At 61.2% G+C, this 25,209-nt stretch overlaps 2 protein-coding genes across 2 annotated transcripts in view; both read right to left on the reverse strand.

Annotated features, from left to right (window-relative positions):
- The window catches only part of LOC128831706 (ubiquitin carboxyl-terminal hydrolase CYLD-like), a 37,141-nt gene extending 12,243 nt beyond the window's left edge, over positions 1 to 24,898 (reverse strand). The window contains exons 1-8 of the mRNA XM_054018393.1: positions 24,835 to 24,898; positions 10,125 to 10,619; positions 9,308 to 9,589; positions 9,021 to 9,096; positions 6,812 to 7,020; positions 5,640 to 5,793; positions 4,006 to 4,141; positions 575 to 685 (exon numbers count right to left, since the gene is read on the reverse strand). Coding sequence (XP_053874368.1) covers positions 575 to 685; positions 4,006 to 4,141; positions 5,640 to 5,793; positions 6,812 to 7,020; positions 9,021 to 9,096; positions 9,308 to 9,589; positions 10,125 to 10,601 — 1,445 coding nt within the window. The 5' untranslated portion in view covers positions 10,602 to 10,619; positions 24,835 to 24,898. The remainder of the gene's footprint in view (positions 1 to 574; positions 686 to 4,005; positions 4,142 to 5,639; positions 5,794 to 6,811; positions 7,021 to 9,020; positions 9,097 to 9,307; positions 9,590 to 10,124; positions 10,620 to 24,834) is intronic.
- LOC128831707 (uncharacterized) lies at positions 20,001 to 20,672 on the reverse strand (the record flags this gene model as incomplete). The annotated part of the gene is made up of 2 exons (XM_054018394.1): positions 20,001 to 20,052; positions 20,155 to 20,672. Coding segments are annotated over 2 exons (570 nt in total), but the record flags the coding sequence as incomplete, so codon positions are not given.
- Positions 24,899 to 25,209: the final 311 nt, after the last annotated feature.

Here is a 25,209-nt window from a genome sequence, read left to right on the forward strand (position 1 = left end):
ACAAACTTGTTTGTCTGAGCGATTGGCTGAACAATAAGTAGGACTGAGTGGACTTCTAGGCTCTAAAGTTTTACATTGTTTTGTTTTTGAGTGCAGTTATGTAACCAAATAAATAAATAAATAAATAAATCTACATTTGTAAGTTGCACTTTCACGATAAAGAGATTGCACTACAGTACTTCTTTGAGGTAAATTGAAAAATACTACCTTTTATCATTTTTACAGTGCAAATATTTGTAATAAAAATAATACTACAAAGTGAGCACCGTGCACTTTGTATTCTGCATTGTAATTGAAATCAATATATTTGAAAATGTAGAAAAACATCCAAAGGTATTTAATAAATTTCAATTGGTATTCTATTATTTAATAATGCGATTAAAACCGCGGTTCATTTTTTTAGTCGCTATTAATTTTTTAAATGGTGATTAAATTTTTTGAGTTAATTGTGATTAATCGACAGCCCTAATCTGAACCATGACAGACCCAATTCTGGCTGGAAGGAGGTGGTAGCAGCACGGAGATTACAGAAGAGAGACTTGCTGCTTTCAGTGGTCCTACATACAGTACTCACCGTCGGAGGGGGTTCACAATCTCATCCCGGAGAATCTTCTGGACATGCCCGTCGGGCGGGAGGGAGGGTTTGAAGAGCATGGAGTCCAGCACAGAGGTGCAGGAGAAGAGGCTGGGAAGAGAGAGTGGTTGGTAACAGTGGAATCAGGTAATAACCCAGTGGTTTTTGTTCTAAATGATACACAGCATAGAGATGGACAGATTTAAGGGAGAAAGAGAGAGATTTATAGTGTCACAGATGCCAAGACCAGAAGGGACTAGTGAGATCAGCTTGTCTGACCTCCTCTATAGTGAGGCTCGGCAGAATTTTGTTTGTCAAAATTATAAAGAAATAAAAACAAAAATAAAAATAAATATTGATATTTACATTTTTATCAACTTGAATTTTCAGTTGGAGGAAATAATGGGGGGAGGGTGTCAGACAATTACTTAGTGACAGTAGACATTGCGATTCAAGAAGTTAAAGCTAAAGTTATAACCATTAAAACACAAATTCTCAACATCACATGGCAAAACACACACAGTAGGTATCCTTAAATCAAACTCTAACAAGTTCCAAGTGCATTTGACTTATTTTCCCTATCAGTAAATTTCAATGATCATCAATGGAAATATTTTTTTGTTGGGGTGTGCGGTGAAATGGACGTTTGTACCAAAATTAACCGATAAACATCTAGTCCTTCCAAGCCTGTCATAACACAGGTCATAGAACTTCCCAAAAATAATTCCTACAGATTATTTAAAAAAAACAAAAAAACAAAACAAAAACAAAAAACAAAAACAAAAAACCAGCCAATCTTGCTTTACAAATTGTCAGTGATGGAGAATCCACTACAATCTTGGAATACTGTTCCAACAGAGTAGCTAATTACCCTCACTGTTAAAAATTTACACCTCTGATTTGTCTAGTTTCAACTTCCAGCCATTGGTTTCATGTTAGACCTTTCTCTGCTAGACTGAAGATCCCATTACCAAGTACAGATGCCCCCTGGGTTACGCAAACCCGACTTACACAAATCCGCACTTACGGAAAAAGTTCTGTAAACTAGAAAGAGGAGGGTGGGTTTTTTTTTTTTTTTTTTTTGGAGTAATAGTTGGGTATAAGTTTCTAACTTACGCAAAATTTGAGTTATGCAAGGCATTCTGGAATGGAACGCTTGGGTAAGTCGGGGAGCGTCTGTATTTGTTCCTCATGTGTGTACTTATAGACTAATCAAGTCACCCTTTACCATTCTCTTTGTTAAACTACATAGATTGAGCTCCATCAATTTAACACTATAGGGCATATTTTCTAATCCTTTAATCATTCTCATGACTCTTCTCTCTAAACCATCTCCAATTTATCAACATCCTTCTTGAGCAGTGAATACCAGAACCAGACACAGTATTCCAGCGCTGGTCGCACCAATGCTAAATTCAGAGGTAAAATAATCTCTCTGCTCCTACTCGAGATTCCCCTGTTTATGCATCCAAGGATCTTAGCCTGTCTGGCCACAGCGTTGCACATTCGGCTGATTATTTGCCATGACCCCTGAATCTTTTTCAGAGTCACTGCTTCCCAGAGTCCTCCATCCTGTAAATACGGCCTACATTCTTTGTTTTTAGATGTACAGATTTACATTTAGCCATATTAAAATGCATATTGTTTGCTTGTGCCCAAGTTTACCAAACAATGTAGTTCGCTCCTTTTCATTATTTACCACTCCTGCAATTTTTGTGTCATCTGCAAACTTCATCAGTGACGATTTTATATTTTCTTCCAGGTCATTGATAAAAAAGTTAAATTACCATAAGGCCAAGAACTGATCCCTGCAGGATCTCACTAGAAACACACCCACACGGTGATGATTCCCCTTTTATAAACACATTTTGAGACCTATCAGTTGGCGGGATTTTAATCCACTGAATGTGTGCCATGATAATTTTATATCGTTCAAGTTTTTTTCATCAAAATGCCTTGCAATACCAATTCAAATGCCTTAGAGAAGTGTGTTACATCAACACTATTACCTTTATCAACTAAACTTGTAATCCCATAAAAAAAAAAACCACCAAGTTAATTTGACAGCATCTATTTTCTATAAACACATATTGATTGACATTAATTATGCTACCCTCCTTTAATTCTTTGTTAATTGAGTCCTGTATCAGCTGCTCCATTATCTTGCCTGGGATCAATGTCTGATTGAGAGGCCTATAATTACCTGGGTCATCCCATTACCCTTTTAAAACACTGGCACATTAGCTTTCTTTTAGTCTTCTGGAACTTCCCCAGTGTTCCAAAACCTATTGAAAATCAACATTAACAGTCCAGCAAGCTCCCAGCCAGCTCTTTTAAAACTCTTGGATCCAAGTACTCTGGACCTGTTGATTTTAAAAAGTCCAACTTCCATAGCTGCTGTTTAACATCTTCCCAAGCTACTAGTCGAATGGAAAGAGTGTCATCATCATCGTGATATGATTGCGTCATCTGTTTTTTCCTCAATACAAAGCAAAATATTTATTGAACACTTCTGCCTTTTTTTGGATTAGTACTGATGCATACATTTCTCTTTGTGTCCCTTTACACTGCCTTTTTCCTCAATTGTGGCTTTTTCAGTACCTAGTAAAGTGTTCTTACACAACTCTCAATTATCATTCACATCTTTCTGATTAAATTTTTCCTCCCGGCTGATGTGACTCAGAACTGTTTTCGGCTTTGTGAAATTTGTCCTTTTAGAGCACCAAACATATATATTACTGGTCTGAACTTTATTCCGCTTGGACATTATAAATGCGATCAAGTCATGATCACTTTGTACCTAAGCTACTATTAATTTTTAGATGTACGGAATGGAAAGAGGGAATGCGTGAAAGTCAGCAAGTGTGAAATGAGAAAGTTTTCCATCAATTGTGGATGAGTGAAATCCTGTGGCTTGACTAATTTAGGAACATTTGTAGCTAGGCAGGGTGAGATAATCAAATCTCATTCTTCGGGGCTAAAACTGACTTCTTCTGGGGGTCACCAAGGGATTTCCCCACCCCCCACGTACAGCACTGTCCCATCAGCTGGGTGCATTACTAGAGGTTTCTCTTAAGTATCAGTTTTTGCCCATTACCTGAGATGACATACCAGACTTGAGAGGACCAGTAATATAATCTAATGTGGCAACCTATGATTTTTCATTACACACAAATGGTGTGTGCTTAGCATCTAAGAACTTTCTCCTTCAGGTTATTGGGGGTTGGGACCGGTCATCTCTAAGCTGCATCTCTATATTGCGTTCTACTCTACTTTGTGCAAATTACGTGTCATCCCTGTGCTCCTGATGAGTTGCCTGGTTTGATGCTCAGTAAGGACCATCAGCCCTGGGTGACGGCCCTCACTGAACAGAAGGAGACGGTCAAGAGAGGCCATTCTGCATGAGGTTAAAGGAGAGTAGTGCCTCCTACCTGAAAAGGGCAGCATCCATGTAGCAGGAGTTGCAGTGGCCTTGAATCCCTCTCATGCGCCCTTGTAAAACACTCACAGCTGTGCCATTCCTGAGAGGAGGAAAATTAGCCAGAACCTCAGGACTATCTATCCTACCTGCAACAGAAATAACAGAAACTGCTTTTAGCATCCCCTTGCTCTCGGGACAGCTTTGCCCTCGCCCTCGGGACAGCTTTGCCCTCCTGGTCCTTTCCTGTAGGGCTAGTCCACCTACAAAGGTCACAACTCACTCTGTTTGTTCTGTACCGTACCCACCCCTGCATTTAGACCGTAACCGCTGTGGGATGGGGACTTGATTGCTTGGTACACTTACCCACTATAATCAGCTGCAAGAACACAGACCCATAACCTCAGCATGAGAGGGAACCTCTGGGCAATCTGCTGATCACTCGTTCAGCCGCTAAACTTTTTAAGCCACCACACATTCCCTGCCATCCACACCGCCGGTACTATCCTCCTCATCCCGTCAGCGAGCGTCTGACGCTGAAAGGGCCCGCAGTGGAGAGAGCTAGTTTCCTGACACCGAGCGTGAGATAATGGGATCTCTGTGTAAAGCATTCCTAGAAAACGCTTCTGCACTGGAAGTGTCCAACAACCAGCTAGGGGGATTCTCAGGGCTGCTGCTGGAAGCCGAAGTCGGTAAATGAATGCCCATTCACCACATTGCTGCCCGCTTGGCTTTGGTGTGGGTTAGTTGGTCTAACCATACTAGGGGAGGGAAGGCGTGTTTCTCTAGCTCAGGAAAGCAGCAAAGATGCAGCTGATGTGTGATCTGTACTTCCCTGCCCTTTAAGTCTGCCGTGCCTCCATGCATACACAGGAGCTGCCTGAGGCTCAGAAGCATTTATTCTGTGGGGTCCACAGCTCTGTCCCGAAGATCTACGCCCTCCGCTCCATGCCAATGTGGTCACACTACCATTCCAGGTGGCCCATAACTATTCCGTTGCAGCACAAATAACCTCCTGAAGGGCAGATCTTGCATGTGATGCAAGTGGTAAGGGGATATTAGAGCAGCAGGATCTCAAATGCTTTAGCCTGACAACATCCCTGTGTCGTTGGTAAGCATCAGCCCCATTTTACAGAAGGGAAAAGTTAAGGCAACAGAGAATTTAAGTGACGTGCCAAGGTCACAGCAAGTCAGTGGCAAATGTCAGAATAGAACCGAGGAGTCCCAACTCCCAGTCCCCTGGCTCTACCACTAATAGCTTGAAAACGAGAAAATGGAAGAGATGAGAAAGAGGACGAGAGAACAAAATTAGTCCTAGAGTCATGTCTAATGGGGACAGGTGAGGGAATATAAAGTGCAGTAGATTTAGTTGTGCTAGATACATCAGGGCTATTCTTTGGGAATGGAGGGGGACACCTGGGACTCTCAGAATTATAAGTAGCAGAGTGGTAGCTGTGTTAGTCTGGATCTGTAAAAAGCAACAGAGAGTCCTGTGGCACCTTTAGATCTGTTAGTCTTAAAGGTGCCACAGGACTCAGCATTATAATTTTACACAAAATGCTGGTCCTCGACACAGAGACTAGCAAAGATGACCCACATATGACCCTCCTGTCCTAGCCGGAGTCACTAGCTTCTAAGAGAACTCACTGCAAGTGCTGGGGTCCAGGAGACCGCTGCTCACACACTGGAAGCGCATGTCGGGCTGGCATGACTGAAGCTTCACAAAGAGGCCACGCTTTGAGGGGCAGTGGAAGTAGCGCGTGCCTAGCCATTCGCCATCTGTGACCCCCTTCTCTTCATCCTGTGAAAAGGACAGAAATCCATCCACAAGCAGTTCCAGGCCAGGCTTTCGAGGAGCGAGTTAGATCAGTGGTTTTCAACCTATGGTCCGCGGATCCCTGGGGGTCCGCAGAAGGTTGTCATTACTATAGAACAGTGGTTTTCAACCCTAGTCCGCGGACCCCGGGAGGGCCACAGACTATGTCTAGGATTCCCAAAGGGATCTGCACCTCCAGTCGACATTTTTTAGGGGGTCTGCAGATGAAAAACGGTTGAAAGCCGCTAAGTTAGACTAAGCAGCACTTGTGAGCACAGCTGTGGAAAAAGAGTAACAGCAACAATTTCGCCACAAGGGGGCACGATCAACTGAAATGCTACATGGGACCAAACACACTATTAAACACATCACACCGTCAGAGTTACACATATCTGATGGCTGCGCTAGGGCCGACGTTAGGATGGGATTTCATGACCTGACAACTACATACAACTTTATACTTATTTTGACCCATGTTTTGCATTTGGTTTAGTTACATTTTAGACCAGTGCATCCCTTTTGTCAGCACAGAACGAATTTCATGAATCTAAATCCCAACAGCAGCAGCTATTGTCCAAGGATCTCAAAGCACTTCACAAATAACTAATGAAGCCTCACAACACCTCTGCAGGCAGGTGAGAATGATCCCATTTTACAGATGGGGAAAAAGACAGAGAGGAGACTTGACCAAGCTTACACAGTGAGTCAATAGCAGGGCTAGGACTAGAACTTAGGAGTCCTGGCTCGCAGGTCCATGCTCTCACCAATATACCACTCTCCCTCCACTAAGGAAAGTCTGTGTACCAGTATCTACATTATCCCATCCACGAGCCTAGCAAGAGAGGCCAGCTTAATCTGCCCTGACTCTTTAATTAAGCAGTATGAAATGTTAGCACCCTAACCTAGGGCATGCTGTGAAACAGACATGCTCATGACCCCCAAAAGACATGCCAATTCTGACCTTAGTGCCCTTAGAGAACAGAAACATTATTTTGCTACTTACTAATTCAACTCCTGCCATTTTGGGCTCAATTCTGGGCAGGTACCCCAACCAGCGGATGATTCCAGAGACTAGATTCCCCTTGTCTAAGGTGATCTGTACCATGGAGTTCACGTCCAGGGACTGTTTTTCACTTTCCAATTCCTCCCCGCTTCCGCTTCTCTCTCGCTTCAGTTGTCTCAGAGATCCCGGGGCCATGTCTGGCTCAAATACTGAAAATTCACAATACACATAATAAAGCCTGGGCAAGAGCCGGGGTGGAAAGTCAATCTTTGTTCATTAGAATAAGTGGTCGCCAAATATTTTGCAGCATTGTTTTCCTAATAACAATACAACCTAGTGTTTCTGTGCTTCTCAGAAGTGGATCTATGACAGAGGTGGGCAAACTACAACCCGCGGGCCACATCCGGCCTGGGGGAGGCTCGCCCCTGGCCCCTCCCCCGCTGTTCTCCCTCCCCCGCAGCCTCAGCTTGCCCCAACGCCGGCGCAATGCTCTGGGCGGCGGGACTGTGAGCTCCTGGGGCAGCGCCATTGCAGAGCCTGACCTGACCCAGTGCTCTGTGCTGCACGGTGGCGGGGCAGGCTCTAGCCGGGTGGCACAGCTGTAGCACCACCAGACACCGGTGCTCCAGGCAGCGTGGTAAGGGGGCAGGGAGCAGGGGGTGTTGGATAGAGGGCAGGGGAGTTTGGGGTGGTGGTCTGAGGGTGGGGATGTGGATAGGGGTTGGGGCAGTCAGAGGGCAGGGAACAGGGGGGTTGAATGGGGGCAGGGGTACCAGGGGGCAGTCAGGAAGGAGAGGGGGGGTTGGATGGGGCAGGAGGGGTTCCAGGGGCTGTCAGGGGATAGGGAACGGGGGGGGGTTGGATGGGGCAGGAGTCCCGGGGGGGCCATCAGGGGATGGGGAGTGGGGGTGTGTGGATGGGGCAGGAGTCCCGGGGGGGGAGGGGGCGGCACCAGGGGGCGAGGGGTGTCAGATAGGGGGCGGGAGCCAGGCACACTTGGCTGTTCGGGGAGGCACAGCCTCCCCTAACCGGCCCACCATACAATTTTGGAAACAGGATGCGGCCCTCAGGTCAAAAAGTTTGCCCACCCCTGATCTATGAGTATGAGGCTAAGAAGAACTGAACGGATATAGAGGAACTGGAAGAGGTTCAGAGAAGGGCAACAAAAATGATCAAAGGTACGGAACAGCTTCCATACAAGTAGAGACTGAAAAGATCAGGGCTGTTCAGCTTAGAAAAGAGATGCCTAAGGTGGGAGATGATAGAAATCTATACGATCATGAATGGGGAGGAGAAAATGACTAGAGGAGTGTTATTTATCCTTTCCAACATCACAAAAACCAGGGGTCAGCAGATGAAATGAATAGGCAGCAGGGTTAATACAAAGAAAAGGAAGGACTTTTCCAGACAACATACAATGAACCTGTGAACTCATTGCCATGGGGTGCTATGGGTTCAAAAAAGAATGAGATGAGTTAATGGAGGACAGGTCCATCAATGGCTATTAGCTATTAGCCAAGATAGTGCTTGGGGCTACACGACACCTCTGACCACCAAAAGCCGGGAGGGGAAGACAGGAGTGGCTCTCTCCATAATTGCCCTGGTCTGTATAATTCCCTTTAAACTCTGGTACTGGCCGCCATTTCAGACAGGGTATTGGGCTAGATGGACCATTGGTCTGACCCAGTGTGGCCGTTCCTATGAGAGTCAGGAAACTTGGGGACTGATTCTCAGTCAAGCTAAGGCCCTTTTATACTGCTCTGGAGAATCCACCGCTTCCTTTTGGTAGTTTGTTCTAATAGTTAATCCCCTCACTGTTAATAATCCGTGTCTTATTTCTAATTTGAATTTGTCTGGCTTTAACCTCCAGACATTGATTCTTGTTCTGTCTTTCTCCAATAGACAAAGAGCCCTTTAGTACCCTGTATTTTCTCCCCAGGAAGGTATTTATACACTGTAATCAGGTCGCCTCTCAGTCTTCTTTTCAATAAGCTAAATATACTAAGCTCTCTAAGTCTCTCACTGTTGGGCATTTTCTCCAGCCCTCAAATCATCCTTTTAAAAACGTAACAAACTCCTCCATTGCATTTTAGCTTTGTCAGCCACACAGCAGAGAATGAGGTGAAAGAAAAAGGAAAAAAACCCAACAGCAAATCCCAATCCACTGGGTTCTACGCATTGGGGGGGCTGTATTTGTGTGCTGCTTCACCTGGGGAGAGCAGCCCTTCCTTCACAACCGAGTCCATAGGGATATCTCTGAAAACATCTGTTGGTCCTTCTTCTTCCTGTAAGAGACAATGCAATAGAGGGTTATGCCAGCTAAATGAACTGTAAGTGGTGGGGTAAGATGAGGAAAGTCTCCCACAGGAAACAATGGTTTTGTTTGCCCTAGACAAAGACTTCACTCATGTGCGGGAACTGATTTTGCACATTGATAAGGCTCCTACAGCAAGGCAGGCTGCAAGATAATGAGAAATGAAGGGAAGCTCCTCTTACCGGGCAAACTTTAACAAACCACTGGGTTCCCTCCTTGTACACGTCCATAGCTATGCCTTGTCTGAAGACGTCATCCAGGTAGAAGCCAATTGTGTCCCCCACTTTTACAGGAACAACCTCGTCCACATCCGGTTTGGGCTCCTCTCTCGCTGGGTCGCCGCCCAGCGCCGGGATAAACCGGATTTTGTTAAGCGGCAGAAAGAGTCCACAGTTCTCCTTACACTTGAAATATTCAGAGCCGATATAGGTGCCATCACTGTGGCCTCTGCCTTCACCATCACCCTGAAGAACCAGCAGAAAGGCACATTACATTCTGGGCAGGGACAAGTCAGAGAGAAGCCACCTGGCCCTTGGCACAGTGACATGACCCCATGTCAGAAATGAGGTACCCACCCAACCCAATAAGAACAACAGAGCTGCTATACTGGATCAGAATACAGACCCACCCCCATTTTACAATGGGGAAACTGAGTCAGGGACAGAGAAGCCCAAGTCACACAGGGAGTCTGGAACAGAGGCAGGAACAGATCCCAGGAGTTCTGATCCCAGGCACACTGCTGTTACCAGTGGAAACCAGGGCCTTGCTATTAGGATAAAAAGACTAAATGTTCAGTGCAGTATAATTAGAACTAGCACTTCCAGGGCAACAAGATTTGTTTTCCTGAACAAGGGGTTTGATTATAAGATGGGACAGGGAGGCAATGCAAGTCCACTCCCCTCAGCCAGACCCCCTTCCATTGGGCTGAGATGCGGGGCCTATATAAAGTTAACTGGGGGTGGGGGGAGAAAGCGCCTCCCTCCCCCTGAATCAACTTACCTGTAATTCCACCCCAAAGTAGGATGGACAGAGTGAGGAGGACAAAGGGCTCTTGGTGATCTTCCCAACGTAGCGGATGGTGCCAGTGAACAGTTCTTGGCTGAGATCCACCATCACCTGTTGGCCCACGGTAGCCTTCACTGCTGCTTCAAGGCTACAGCGGTCCAGGAAATAGTTCAAGCGCTCATTGAGGGTGTTGATGGCCAGAAGGAAAACCGCTTCCTCCTCATTCACGGGTTGAAGAATTTCTGCCTCGATAGTGACTATGGAATGGCCTTCCAGCATGGTGACCCTCATGTAGGGAGTGGACGTCGTGCCACAGGCGATACTGTGCAGATACGTCCTCTCTTTGAGGAAGCACATGCTCCCGGCGGGAAAGAACTTGCTGCCATATGCAAAATCATCTGTCAAGATGTAATAAACGTTTCTGTCCCCTTGTGAAGGCAGAGGGCTGCCTGGTACAACTGCTGTAGTCATCTTCGCTTCCACTCCGTCCTGAGAAGTTAGAGAATCACAACAGGACAGCACAGAGCGGGTGATTATCATTGTGGTTTATGGTAGCCCCCATACGTGCTAGCTGCTTTTCATACACACAAGCAGAGACTGCTTGCCTTGAGGAGATCACAGACTACGGGGAGACAGGCATCCAGAAAAGGGAGCAACTACCCAGATTTTCTAGACAAGATCCATACAGGCAGCCTAGCAAGGGTAGGAGTCTTGCAGATGAGTTCAGGGAAGTGAAAACTCGCTCGTGGGGAGGCGGGAGGGTGGGGTGGGGGGGTTGCGGAAGAAGGTGATTGTTTGAGAGACTGACACATAGGCAGACTAGAGTGAAAACATTGGAGGAGTCAGGACAGGGAAGGGGAGGCTATGCAAAGGTAAATAAGTAGAAAGGGGCAGAGCTATACAGAACCTGGAAAGTGACCAGGTATCGGGTTCGTTTTCAAAAGGGTTACAAATCATCATTCGTCGTGTGGCAAATCTAGACATTAATGCCCTGGCTGAAAACCCCACACTGCCACACGTAACTGGGAGGAAGGGCTGGGGGATTCCGTGCAACAGCCCTGGTCAATACCCCAAACATCTGGCTATTAGACAATGCTCCTCTGGGGCTGATGGGGGCCAGGACACCTGAACAGGTGGTATATCCATGCCTGGTGAGCTAGTTGTACTGCCAGGTCCTGCCCAAGCCTGCCAGTGTGGTTAACCTTGCCATTAAATATAGGGAGTCGATGAATACTGTACAGGTAACCAGGGCTGGCTACCAAAGGTCTCATCCAAGACTGTGAGAATTCTCTCTCTCTAGGTGGTAACACAGAGCCATTCACCCAAATATTCTACATAAGTACACTTCAAAGCAGTCTGGTATCATTATAGTCACAGCGATGCTTTGTGGGTGTATGAGGTGCCCAGAGTCTGTGATGCATGTAGTCTTAGTCAGGGACTCTGCATTTTAAAGATCTGGAGACCAATCACCTTGTTACATTAACAAGAAAACCACGTGTCACATACAAGGTACTTTCTTCCATTTCAAATTAACACAACACAGAAACCTCACCAAGTTTTATACTCTGGCTAAAGGGACACCAACATGAAATCCAGCCAGCTTTAAAAAGTGAAGTAAAAGCAGTTTCTGGTGCTGCACTTGCCAATTCCCCCTGCCTAATGTGGTAGTTTTACAACACTTTTTTTTAAAGTTCTCTCTCCATGGAGAAAACAGTAAGTCTGACTGTATACCAGGGGTCGGCAACCTTTCAGAAGTGGTGTGCTGAGTCTTCATTTATTCACTCTGATTTAAGGTTTCGCGTGCCAGTCATACATGCTAACGTTTTTAGAAGGTCTCTTTCTAGAAGTCTGTAATATATAACTAAACTATTGTTGTATGTAAAGCAAATAAGGTTTTAAAAATGTTTAAGAAGCTTCATTTAAAATTAAATTAAAATGCAGAGCCCCCCGGACCGGTGGCCAGGACCCGGGCAGTGTGAGTGCCACTGAAAATCAGCTCGTGTGCTGGCTTTGGCACACGTGCCATTGGTTGCCTACCCCGGTGTATATTATGTGGTGTTGAATGCACAAAACAAAACTGAAAATAAAACATTTCTTCCTTCTAATCTCTTTTGGTTATAGGACCCTTATGTGTTACTTGTATTTATACTGGTAAAAACACATTTAGGCAGAGGCATGATTTTTAAGTTTGGCTCCTTCAATCGTGCTGTCATTGTAGGGTGAAAACCCTACACGCATTTCGAAACAGCATTTAACTGCCTGGCTTAGTAACAACATACCAGATTCTTAATACTGAAATGACCGTTAAGACTAAGGCAGGACCTCTGCACTGGTGCAGCTCAAAGTGACTTTAATAGGGCTCCAGATGGGCACAGAGCAGAGCCCCTTGCAGGGTCAAGACCTTACTTGGCACCGTTGTTGGTTGTTTGCTGTGGGCACGCCATATACTTTGGACAGTCAAACTGCACGGGATGATTTCATGTTTGCTCCTAGTCTGTCTCACTCCCCAGTTCCCAGCTCTGTATGGGGTATTTGGATCCTGACACAGGCAGCTGGAGGCTCCAATTTAAATACAGGATTTTCCAACTCCTTGTTGATTAGGTTTGGTAAATTCGGGGGTTTCCTTAAAGCCAGACCCTCGCGGCTGGGCCTCAGCTACCTGACCTTTCACTTCTGCAGCACACAGAGCGCTGGGGGGTCAGGAGAAGGGGTGGCCCTAGTGCACTGGGACTGCGGTTCAGTGGCAGTTGGGGGATTCTCTCTGGGGGTGTCCCTACAGGGGGAGAGGGGGTTCCCTGAGGGGTAAGGGGTGCACCACAGGCTGGGACTGTCTCTGTTGGAGTCACAAATGGGGGGAGGGGGTGTCCCTGAGTGGAGGAGGTAGGAAGATGACCGTGGGGGGTTGGGGATCCCAGGGGATGGGGTGGGAAGGAGGGGAGGGGCATGTGTCACGGAGACCCCGGGCGATGCTCTCTAACTGCTCCCCACAAAGCCAGTCAGGACTCTGGGGAGCCTCCTCTCCCATGGAGCAGACCGTCTTCAGGGCAAGAAGCTCACACGGCTTCACCTCCTGGGAGCATTCAGCATATGCCCTTCCATGCGCTTCCCACAGCGAGTCCGCCCAGGCAGGGTCCTGGGGAAGCCAGAGGGTCCTGCACCCCCACTTCGCAGTCAGATGTGACTCTCAGCCAGCCAGTAAAACAGAGGTTTATTAGATGACAGGAACACGGTCTAAAACAGAGCTTGTCGGTCCAGCAAACGGGACCGCTCTGCCAGGTCCATTCTGGGGCCCAGCGAGCCAGACACCCGTCTGCCCTCACTCCTAGTCCCCAGCCAGCTCCAAACTGAAAACCCCCTCCAGCTCCTCCTTCTCTGGGCTTTGTCTCTTTCCTGGGCCAGGAGATCACCTGATCTCTTTGTTCACCTTTAGCTATTTCCTTGCAGGGGGGGAAGGGCCCTGGCCATTTGTTGCCAGGGAGACAGAGTGTCAGTGATTTATCCACACTGGCCTTTATCCCACCTCCTAGAGACTTAAGAAATGCATAGGGGAAACTGAGGCACCTACACAGTATTCACAGGAAACATTAAGAACAGTCCCACTTCGTCACAGCATGCCAGAGGGGTGGTGGTGGGAAGATGACCCTGGGGGGAGGGGATCCCGGTGGGAGGGGCCCCAGGTGGGGGTGTCCCAGAGGGGGGCGGTGGGAAGATGACCCTGGGGGGAGGGGATCCCGGTGGGAGGGGCCCCAGGTGGGGGTGTCCCAGAGGGGGGCAGTGGGAAGATGACCCTGGGGGGAGGGGATCCCGGGGGGGGGCAGGTGGGGGTGTCCCGGAGGGGGGGCAGTGGGAAGATGACCCTGGGGGGAGGGGATCCCGGGGGGAGGGGTCCCAGGCGGGGGTGTCCCGGGGAGGAGGGGGTTGGAAGATGACCCTGGGGGGAGGGGATCCCGGGGGGGGGGGGGTCCCAGGTGGGGGTGTCCCAGAGGGGAGGGGATCCCAGGGGGAGGGGCCCCAGGTGGGGGTGTCCCGGGGAGGAGGGGGTTGGAAGATGACCCTGGGGGGAGGGGATCCCGGGGGGGGGGGCCCAGGTGGGGGTGTCCCAGAGGGGGACGGTGGGAAGATGACCCTGGGGGGAGGGGATCCCGGGGGGGGGGGGCCCAGGTGGGGGTGTCCCAGAGGGGGGCGGTGGGAAGATGACCCTGGGGGGAGGGGATCCCGGGGGGGGGCAGGCGGGGGTGTCCCGGAGGGGGGCGGTGGGAAGATGACCCTGGGGGGAGGGGATCCCGGGGGGGGGGCAGGCGGGGGTGTCCCGGAGGGGGGCGGTGGGAAGATGACCCTGGGGGGAGGGGATCCCGGGGGGGGGGCAGGCGGGGGTGTCCCGGAGGGGGGCGGTGGGAAGATGACCCTGGGGGGAGGGGATCCCGGGGGGGGGGCCCCAGGTGGGGGTGTCCCAGAGGGGGGCGGTGGGAAGATGACCCGAGGGGGAGGGGATCCCGGGGGGGGCAGGCGGGGGTGTCCCAGAGGGGGGCGGTGGGAAGATGACCCTGGGGGGAGGGGATCCCGGGGGGGGGCAGGCGGGGGTGTCCCGGAGGGGGGCGGTGGGAAGATGACCCTGGGGGGAGGGGATCCCGGGGGGGGGGCCCAGGCGGGGGTGTCCCAGAGGGGGGCAGTGGGAAGATGACCCTGGGGGGAGGGGATCCCGGGGGGGGGGCCCAGGCGGGGGTGTCCCAGAGGGGGGCGGTGGGAAGATGACCCGAGGGGGAGGGGATCCCGGGGGGGGGGCCCCAGGTGGGGGTGTCCCGTAGGGGGGCGGTGGGAAGATGACCCTGGGGGGAGGGGATCCCGGAGGGGGGGCAGGCGGGGGTGTCCCGGAGGGGGGCGGTGGGAAGATGACCCTGGGGGGAGGGGATCCCGGGGGGGGGCCCCAGGTGGGGGTGTCCCGGAGGGGGGCGGTGGGAAGATGACCCTGGGGGGAGGGGATCCCGGGGGGGGGCCCCAGGTGGGGGTGTCCCGGAGGGGGGCGGTGGGAAGATGACCCTGGGGGGAGGGGATCCCGGGGGGGGGCAGGCGGGGGTGTCCCGGAGGGGGGCGGTGGGAAGATGACCCTGGGGGGAGGGGATCCCGGGGGGGGGCAGGCGGGGGTGTCCCGGAGGGGGGCGGTGGGAAGATGACCCTGGGGGGAGGGGATCCCGGGGGGGGGCAGGCGGGGGTGTCCCAGAGGGGGGCGGTGGGAAGATGACCCTGGGGGGAGGGGACCCCGGGGGGGGGGGCAGGCGGGGGTGTCCCGGAGGGGGGCGGTGGGAAGATGACCGTGGGGGGAGGGGATCCCGGGGGGGGGCCCCCAGGTGGGGGTGTCCCGGAGGGGGGCGGTGGGAAGATGACCCTGGGGGGAGGGGATCCCGGGGGGGGCCCCAGGTGGGGGTGTCCCGGAGGGGGGCGGTGGGAAGATGACCCTGGGGGGAGGGGATCCCGGGGGGGGGCCCCAGGTGGGGGTGTCCCGGAGGGGGGCGGTGGGAAGATGACCCTGGGGGGAGGGGATCCCGGGGGGGGGCAGGCGGGGGTGTCCCGGAGGGGGGCGGTGGGAAGATGACCCTGGGGGGAGGGGATCCCGGGGGGGGGCCCCAGGTGGGGGTGTCCCGGAGGGGGGCGGTGGGAAGATGACCCTGGGGGGAGGGGATCCCGGGGGGGGGCCCCAGGTGGGGGGTGTCCCGGAGGGGGGCGGTGGGAAGATGACCCTGGGGGGAGGGGATCCCGGGGGGGGGCCCCAGGTGGGGGTGTCCCGGAGGGGGGCGGTGGGAAGATGACCCTGGGGGGAGGGGATCCCGGGGGAGGGCCCCAGGTGGGGGTGTCCCGGGGAAGAGGGGGTTGGAAGATGACCCTGGGGGGAGGGGATCCCGGGGGGGGGCCCCAGGTGGGGGTGTCCCGGAGGGGGGCGGTGGGAAGATGACCCTGGGGGGAGGGGATCCCGGGGGGGGGCAGGCGGGGGTGTCCCGGAGGGGGGCGGTGGGAAGATGACCCTGGGGGGAGGGGATCCCGGGGGGGGGGCAGGCGGGGGTGTCCCGGAGGGGGGCGGTGGGAAGATGACCCTGGGGGGAGGGGATCCCAGTGGGAGGGGCCCCAGGTGGGGGTGTCCCGGAGGGGGGCGGTGGGAAGATGACCCTGGGGGGAGGGGATCCCGGGGGGGGGCCCAGGTGGGGGTGTCCCAGAGGGGGGCGGTGGGAAGATGACCCTGGGGGGAGGGGATCCCGGGGGGGGGCCCCAGGTGGGGGTGTCCCGGAGGGGGGCGGTGGGAAGATGACCCTGGGGGGAGGGGATCCCGGGGGGGGGCAGGCGGGGGTGTCCGGAGGGGGGCGGTGGGAAGATGACCCTGGGGGGAGGGGATCCCGGGGGGGGGCAGGCGGGGGTGTCCCGGAGGGGGGCGGTGGGAAGATGACCCTGGGGGGAGGGGATCCCAGTGGGAGGGGCCCCAGGTGGGGGTGTCCCGGAGGGGGGGCGGTGGGAAGATGACCCTGGGGGGAGGGGATCCCGGGGGGGGGGCCCAGGTGGGGGTGTCCCAGAGGGGGGCGGTGGGAAGATGACCCTGGGGGGAGGGGATCCCGGGGGGGGGCCCCAGGTGGGGGTGTCCCGGAGGGGGGCGGTGGGAAGATGACCCTGGGGGGAGGGGATCCCGGGGGGGGGCCCCAGGTGGGGGTGTCCCGGAGGGGGGCGGTGGGAAGATGACCCTGGGGGGAGGGGATCCCGGGGGGGGGCAGGCGGGGGTGTCCCGGAGGGGGGGCGGTGGGAAGATGACCCTGGGGGGAGGGGATCCCAGTGGGAGGGGCCCCAGGTGGGGGTGTCCCGGAGGGGGGCGGTGGGAAGATGACCCTGGGGGGAGGGGATCCCGGGGGGGGGGCCCAGGTGGGGGTGTCCCAGAGGGGGGCGGTGGGAAGATGACCCTGGGGGGAGGGGATCCCGGGGGGGGGCAGGCGGGGGTGTCCGGAGGGGGGCGGTGGGAAGATGACCCTGGGGGGAGGGGATCCCGGGGGGGGGGCAGGCGGGGGTGTCCCGGAGGGGGGCGGTGGGAAGATGACCCTGGGGGGAGGGGATCCCGGGGGGGGCAGGCGGGGGTGTCCCGGAGGGGGGCGGTGGGAAGATGACCCTGGGGGGAGGGGATCCCGGGGGGGGGGCAGGCGGGGGTGTCCGAGGGGGGCGGTGGGAAGATGACCCTGGGGGGAGGGGATCCCAGTGGGAGGGGCCCCAGGTGGGGGTGTCCCGGAGGGGGGCGGTGGGAAGATGACCCTGGGGGGAGGGGATCCCGGGGGGGGGGCCCAGGTGGGGGTGTCCCGTTGAGGGGGGCGGTGGGAAGATGACCCTGGGGGGAGGGGATCCCGGGGGGGGGGCAGGCGGGGGTGTCCCGGAGGGGGGGCGGTGGGAAGATGACCCTGGGGGGAGGGGATCCCGGGGGGGGGGCAGGCGGGGGTGTCCCGGAGGGGGGCGGTGGGAAGATGACCCTGGGGGGAGGGGACCCCGGGGGGGGGGCAGGCGGGGGTGTCCCGGAGGGGGGCGGTGGGAAGATGACCCTGGGGGGAGGGGATCCCGGGGGGGGGGCAGGCGGGGGTGTCCCGGAGGGGGGCGGTGGGAAGATGACCCTGGGGGGAGGGGATCCCGGGGGGGGGCAGGCGGGGGTGTCCCGGAGGGGGGCGGTGGGAAGATGACCCTGGGGGGAGGGGATCCCGGGGGGGGGCAGGCGGGGGTGTCCCGGAGGGGGGCGGTGGGAAGATGACCCTGGGGGGAGGGGATCCCGGGGGGGGGCAGGCGGGGGTGTCCCGGAGGGGGGCGGTGGGAAGATGACCCTGGGGGGAGGGGATCCCGGGGGGGGCCCCAGGTGGGGGTGTCCCGGAGGGGGGCGGTGGGAAGATGACCCTGGGGGGAGGGGATCCCAGTGGGAGGGGCCCCAGGTGGGGGTGTCCCGGAGGGGGGCGGTGGGAAGATGACCCTGGGGGGAGGGGATCCCGGGGGGGGCAGGCGGGGGTGTCCCGGAGGGGGGCGGTGGGAAGATGACCCTGGGGGGAGGGGATCCCGGGGGGGGGCAGGCGGGGGTGTCCCGGAGGGGGGCGGTGGGAAGATGACCCTGGGGGGAGGGGACCCCGGGGGGGGGGCAGGCGGGGGTGTCCCGGAGGGGGGCGGTGGGAAGATGACCCTGGGGGGAGGGGATCCCGGGGGGGGGGGCAGGCGGGGGTGTCCCGGAGGGGGGCGGTGGGAAGATGACCCTGGGGGGAGGGGATCCCGGGGGGGGGCCCAGGTGGGGGTGTCCCAGAGGGGGGCGGTGGGAAGATGACCCTGGGGGGAGGGGATCCCGGGGGGGGGCAGGCGGGGGTGTCCCGGAGGGGGGCGGTGGGAAGATGACCCTGGGGGGAGGGGATCCCGGGGGGGGGCAGGCGGGGGTGTCCCGGAGGGGAGCGGTGGGAAGATGACCCTGGGGGGAGGGGATCCCGGGGGGGGGGCAGGCGGGGGTGTCCCGGAGGGGGGCGGTGGGAAGATGACCCTGGGGGGAGGGGATCCCGGGGGGGGCAGGCGGGGGTGTCCCAGAGGGGAGGGGATCCCGGGGGGGGCAGGCGGGGGTGTCCCAGAGGGGAGGGGATCCCGGGGGGGGGCAGGCGGGGGTGTCCCGGAGGGGGGCGGTGGGAAGATGACCCTGGGGGGAGGGGATCCCGGGGGGGGGCAGGCGGGGGTGTCCCGGAGGGGGGCGGTGGGAAGATGACCCTGGGGGGAGGGGATCCCGGGGGGGGGGCAGGCGGGGGTGTCCCGGAGGGGGGCGGTGGGAAGATGACCCTGGGGGGAGGGGATCCCAGTGGGAGGGGCCCCAGGTGGGGGTGTCCCGGAGGGGGGCGGTGGGAAGATGACCCTGGGGGGAGGGGATCCCGGGGGGGGGCCCAGGTGGGGGTGTCCCAGAGGGGGGCGGTGGGAAGATGACCCTGGGGGGAGGGGATCCCGGGGGGGGGCCCCAGGTGGGGGTGTCCCGGAGGGGGGCGGTGGGAAGATGACCCTGGGGGGAGGGGATCCCGGGGGGGGGCAGGTGGGGGTGTCCCGGAGGGGGGCGGTGGGAAGATGACCCTGGGGGGAGGGGATCCCGGGGGGGGGCAGGCGGGGGTGTCCCGGAGGGGGGCGGTGGGAAGATGACCCTGGGGGGAGGGGATCCCAGTGGGAGGGGCCCCAGGTGGGGGTGTCCCGGAGGGGGGCGGTGGGAAGATGACCCTGGGGGGAGGGGATCCCGGGGGGGGGCCCAGGTGGGGGTGTCCCAGAGGGGGGCGGTGGGAAGATGACCCTGGGGGGAGGGGATCCCGGGGGGGGGCCCCAGGTGGGGGTGTCCCGGAGGGGGGCGGTGGGAAGATGACCCTGGGGGGAGGGGATCCCGGGGGGGGGCCCCAGGTGGGGGTGTCCCGGAGGGGGGCGGTGGGAAGATGACCCTGGGGGGAGGGGATCCCGGGGGGGGGCAGGCGGGGGTGTCCCGGAGGGGGGCGGTGGGAAGATGACCCTGGGGGGAGGGGATCCCAGTGGGAGGGGCCCCAGGTGGGGGTGTCCCGGAGGGGGGCGGTGGGAAGATGACCCTGGGGGGAGGGGATCCCGGGGGGGGGGCCCAGGTGGGGGTGTCCCAGAGGGGGGCGGTGGGAAGATGACCCTGGGGGGAGGGGATCCCGGGGGGGGGCAGGCGGGGGTGTCCCGGAGGGGGGCGGTGGGAAGATGACCCTGGGGGGAGGGGATCCCGGGGGGGGGGCAGGCGGGGGTGTCCCGGAGGGGGGCGGTGGGAAGATGACCCTGGGGGGAGGGGATCCCGGGGGGGGCAGGCGGGGGTGTCCCGGAGGGGGGCGGTGGGAAGATGACCCTGGGGGGAGGGGATCCCGGGGGGGGGGCAGGCGGGGGTGTCCCGGAGGGGGGCGGTGGGAAGATGACCCTGGGGGGAGGGGATCCCAGTGGGAGGGGCCCCAGGTGGGGGTGTCCCGGAGGGGGGCGGTGGGAAGATGACCCTGGGGGGAGGGGATCCCGGGGGGGGGGCCCAGGTGGGGGTGTCCCGGAGGGGGGCGGTGGGAAGATGACCCTGGGGGGAGGGGATCCCGGGGGGGGGGCAGGCGGGGGTGTCCCGGAGGGGGGCGGTGGGAAGATGACCCTGGGGGGAGGGGATCCCGGGGGGGGGGCAGGCGGGGGTGTCCCGGAGGGGGGCGGTGGGAAGATGACCCTGGGGGGAGGGGACCCCGGGGGGGGGGCAGGCGGGGGTGTCCCGGAGGGGGGCGGTGGGAAGATGACCCTGGGGGGAGGGGATCCCGGGGGGGGGGCAGGCGGGGGTGTCCCGGAGGGGGGCGGTGGGAAGATGACCCTGGGGGGAGGGGACCCCGGGGGGGGGGCAGGCGGGGGTGTCCCGGAGGGGGGCGGTGGGAAGATGACCCTGGGGGGAGGGGACCCCGGGGGGGGGGCAGGCGGGGGTGTCCCGGAGGGGGGCGGTGGGAAGATGACCCTGGGGGGAGGGGATCCCGGGGGGGGGGCAGGCGGGGGTGTCCCGGAGGGGGGCGGTGGGAAGATGACCCTGGGGGGAGGGGATCCCGGGGGGGGGCAGGCGGGGGTGTCCCGGAGGGGGGCGGTGGGAAGATGACCCTGGGGGGAGGGGATCCCGGGGGGGGGCAGGCGGGGGTGTCCCGGAGGGGGGCGGTGGGAAGATGACCCTGGGGGGAGGGGATCCCGGGGGGGGGCAGGCGGGGGTGTCCCGGAGGGGGGCGGTGGGAAGATGACCCTGGGGGGAGGGGATCCCGGGGGGGGGGCAGGCGGGGGTGTCCCGGAGGGGGGCGGTGGGAAGATGACCCTGGGGGGAGGGGATCCCAGTGGGAGGGGCCCCAGGTGGGGGTGTCCCGGAGGGGGGCGGTGGGAAGATGACCCTGGGGGGAGGGGATCCCGGGGGGGGCAGGCGGGGGTGTCCCGGAGGGGGGCGGTGGGAAGATGACCCTGGGGGGAGGGGATCCCGGGGGGGGGCAGGCGGGGGTGTCCCGGAGGGGGGCGGTGGGAAGATGACCCTGGGGGGAGGGGACCCCGGGGGGGGGGCAGGCGGGGGTGTCCCGGAGGGGGGCGGTGGGAAGATGACCCTGGGGGGAGGGGATCCCGGGGGGGGGGGCAGGCGGGGGTGTCCCGGAGGGGGGCGGTGGGAAGATGACCCTGGGGGGAGGGGATCCCGGGGGGGGGCCCAGGTGGGGGTGTCCCAGAGGGGGGCGGTGGGAAGATGACCCTGGGGGGAGGGGATCCCGGGGGGGGGCAGGCGGGGGTGTCCCGGAGGGGGGCGGTGGGAAGATGACCCTGGGGGGAGGGGATCCCGGGGGGGGGCAGGCGGGGGTGTCCCGGAGGGGGGCGGTGGGAAGATGACCCTGGGGGGAGGGGATCCCGGGGGGGGGGCAGGCGGGGGTGTCCCGGAGGGGGGCGGTGGGAAGATGACCCTGGGGGGAGGGGATCCCGGGGGGGGCAGGCGGGGGTGTCCCAGAGGGGAGGGGATCCCGGGGGGGGCAGGCGGGGGTGTCCCAGAGGGGAGGGGATCCCGGGGGGGGGCAGGCGGGGGTGTCCCGGAGGGGGGCGGTGGGAAGATGACCCTGGGGGGAGGGGATCCCGGGGGGGGGCAGGCGGGGGTGTCCCGGAGGGGGGCGGTGGGAAGATGACCCTGGGGGGAGGGGATCCCGGGGGGGGGGCAGGCGGGGGTGTCCCGGAGGGGGGCGGTGGGAAGATGACCCGGGGGGGAGGGGACCCCGGGGGGGGGCAGGCGGGGGTGTCCCGGAGGGGGGCGGTGGGAAGATGACCCTGGGGGGAGGGGATCCCGGGGGGGGGGCCCAGGTGGGGGTGTCCCAGAGGGGGGCGGTGGGAAGATGACCCTGGGGGGAGGGGATCCCGGGGGGGGGGCAGGCGGGGGTGTCCCGGAGGGGGGCGGTGGGAAGATGACCCTGGGGGGAGGGGATCCCGGGGGGGGGGGCAGGCGGGGGTGTCCCGGAGGGGGGCGGTGGGAAGATGACCCTGGGGGGAGGGGATCCCGGGGGGGGGGCAGGCGGGGGTGTCCCGGAGGGGGGCGGTGGGAAGATGACCCTGGGGGGAGGGGATCCCGGGGGGGGGCAGGCGGGGGTGTCCCGGAGGGGGGCGGTGGGAAGATGACCCTGGGGGGAGGGGATCCCAGTGGGAGGGGCCCCAGGTGGGGGTGTCCCGGAGGGGGGCGGTGGGAAGATGACCCTGGGGGGAGGGGATCCCGGGGGGGGGGCCCAGGTGGGGGTGTCCCAGAGGGGGGCGGTGGGAAGATGACCCTGGGGGGAGGGGATCCCGGGGGGGGGCAGGCGGGGGTGTCCCGGAGGGGGGCGGTGGGAAGATGACCCTGGGGGGAGGGGATCCCGGGGGGGGGGCAGGCGGGGGTGTCCCGGAGGGGGGCGGTGGGAAGATGACCCTGGGGGGAGGGGACCCCGGGGGGGGGGCAGGCGGGGGTGTCCCGGAGGGGGGCGGTGGGAAGATGACCCTGGGGGGAGGGGATCCCGGGGGGGGGGCAGGCGGGGGTGTCCCGGAGGGGGGCGGTGGGAAGATGACCCTGGGGGGAGGGGATCCCGGGGGGGGGGGCAGGCGGGGGTGTCCCGGAGGGGGGCGGTGGGAAGATGACCCTGGGGGGAGGGGATCCCGGGGGGGGGCAGGCGGGGGTGTCCCGGAGGGGGGCGGTGGGAAGATGACCCTGGGGGGAGGGGATCCCGGGGGGGGGGCAGGCGGGGGTGTCCCGGAGGGGGGCGGTGGGAAGATGACCCTGGGGGGAGGGGACCCCGGGGGGGGGCAGGCGGGGGTGTCCCGGAGGGGGGCGGTGGGAAGATGACCCTGGGGGGAGGGGATCCCGGGGGGGGGGCAGGCGGGGGTGTCCCGGAGGGGGGCGGTGGGAAGATGACCCTGGGGGGAGGGGATCCCGGGGGGGGGCAGGCGGGGGTGTCCCGGAGGGGGGCGGTGGGAAGATGACCCTGGGGGGAGGGGATCCCGGGGGGGGGCAGGCGGGGGTGTCCCGGAGGGGGGCGGTGGGAAGATGACCCTGGGGGGAGGGGATCCCGGGGGGGGCAGGCGGGGGTGTCCCAGAGGGGAGGGGATCCCGGGGGGGGCAGGCGGGGGTGTCCCAGAGGGGAGGGGATCCCGGGGGGGGGCAGGCGGGGGTGTCCCGGAGGGGGGCGGTGGGAAGATGACCCTGGGGGGAGGGGATCCCGGGGGGGGGGCAGGCGGGGGTGTCCCGGAGGGGGGCGGTGGGAAGATGACCCGGGGGGGAGGGGACCCCGGGGGGGGGCAGGCGGGGGTGTCCCGGAGGGGGGCGGTGGGAAGATGACCCTGGGGGGAGGGGATCCCGGGGGGGGCAGGCGGGGGTGTCCCGGAGGGGGGCGGTGGGAAGATGACCCTGGGGGGAGGGGATCCCGGGGGGGGGCAGGCGGGGGTGTCCCGGAGGGGGGCGGTGGGAAGATGACCCGGGGGGGAGGGGATCCCGGGGGGGGGGCAGGCGGGGGTGTCCCGGAGGGGGGCGGTGGGAAGATGACCCGGGGGGGAGGGGACCCCGGGGGGGGGCAGGCGGGGGTGTCCCGGAGGGGGGCGGTGGGAAGATGACCCTGGGGGGAGGGGATCCCGGGGGGGGGGCAGGCGGGGGTGTCCCGGAGGGGGGCGGTGGGAAGATGACCCTGGGGGGAGGGGATCCCGGGGGGGGGGCAGGCGGGGGTGTCCCGGAGGGGGGCGGTGGGAAGATGACCCTGGGGGGAGGGGATCCCGGGGGGGGGCAGGCGTGGGTGTCCCGGAGGGGGGCGGTGGGAAGATGACCCGGGGGGGAGGGGACCCCGGGGGGGGGCAGGCGGGGGTGTCCCGGAGGGGGGCGGTGGGAAGATGACCCTGGGGGGAGGGGATCCCGGGGGGGGGGCAGGCGGGGGTGTCCCGGAGGGGGGCGGTGGGAAGATGACCCTGGGGGGAGGGGATCCCGGGGGGGGGCAGGCGGGGGTGTCCCGGAGGGGGGCGGTGGGAAGATGACCCTGGGGGGAGGGGATCCCGGGGGGGGGGCAGGCGGGGGTGTCCCGGAGGGGGGCGGTGGGAAGATGACCCTGGGGGGAGGGGATCCCGGGGGGGGGCAGGCGGGGGTGTCCCGGAGGGGGGCGTTGGAAAGATGACCCTGGGGGGAGGGGATCCCGGGGGGGGGGCAGGCGGGGGTGTCCCGGAGGGGGGCGGTGGGAAGATGACCCGGGGGGGAGGGGATCCCGGGGGGGGGCAGGCGGGGGTGTCCCGGAGGGGGGCGGTGGGAAGATGACCCTGGGGGGAGGGGATCCCGGGGGGGGGGCAGGCGGGGGTGTCCCGGAGGGGGGCGGTGGGAAGATGACCCTGGGGGGAGGGGATCCCGGGGGGGGGGCAGGCGGGGGTGTCCGGAGGGGGGCGGTGGGAAGATGACCCTGGGGGGAGGGGATCCCGGGGGGGGGGCAGGCGGGGGTGTCCCGGAGGGGGGCGGTGGGAAGATGACCCTGGGGGGAGGGGATCCCGGGGGGGGGGCAGGCGGGGGTGTCCCGGAGGGGGGCGGTGGGAAGATGACCCTGGGGGGAGGGGATCCCGGGGGGAGGCGGGTGCTGGGGGGCGGGGAGGGGCCGCTGGCGGGGGGGGGGCGCTTCCCGCTCGAGACGGGGACCCTGGGGCCCGGCCGGGACCCGCCGCCGCCGCCTCTCACCTCCCGCGCCCGGGCGCCGGGGCCCTCCGCGGAGCGAGCCGGGGCCTCGCGCAGCCAAGGCGCTTCCTTGTGGGGGGGGGTACCATAGAGTCCGGGGAGGAGCGGGACAGAGCGGCGGCCGCTCTCTCCCCGCACAGCGCCCCCTCTCGGGCCGGGCGCGGAGCCCGCGGGGCAGGACCGAACAGTCCAATCGGGATGAGGGGGAGGGACGTTGCGAACGCGGCTGTCCTATGAGAGGCGGGAGGGAGGACAGGGGACAGGGCAAGCTGACCCCGCCTCTTGCGGGGGGACTTGCTGTGTATCCTAGCCCCTCCACTGCTGCTCCTGAGGGGGAGTCCCCACCAGGCCTCCTGGGTGGGAATGGGGTGGGGCTGG

This window comes from Malaclemys terrapin, chromosome 2 (genome assembly GCF_027887155.1).
Source record: "Malaclemys terrapin pileata isolate rMalTer1 chromosome 2, rMalTer1.hap1, whole genome shotgun sequence".
In the NCBI taxonomy this organism is placed as follows: Eukaryota; Metazoa; Chordata; order Testudines; family Emydidae; genus Malaclemys; species Malaclemys terrapin.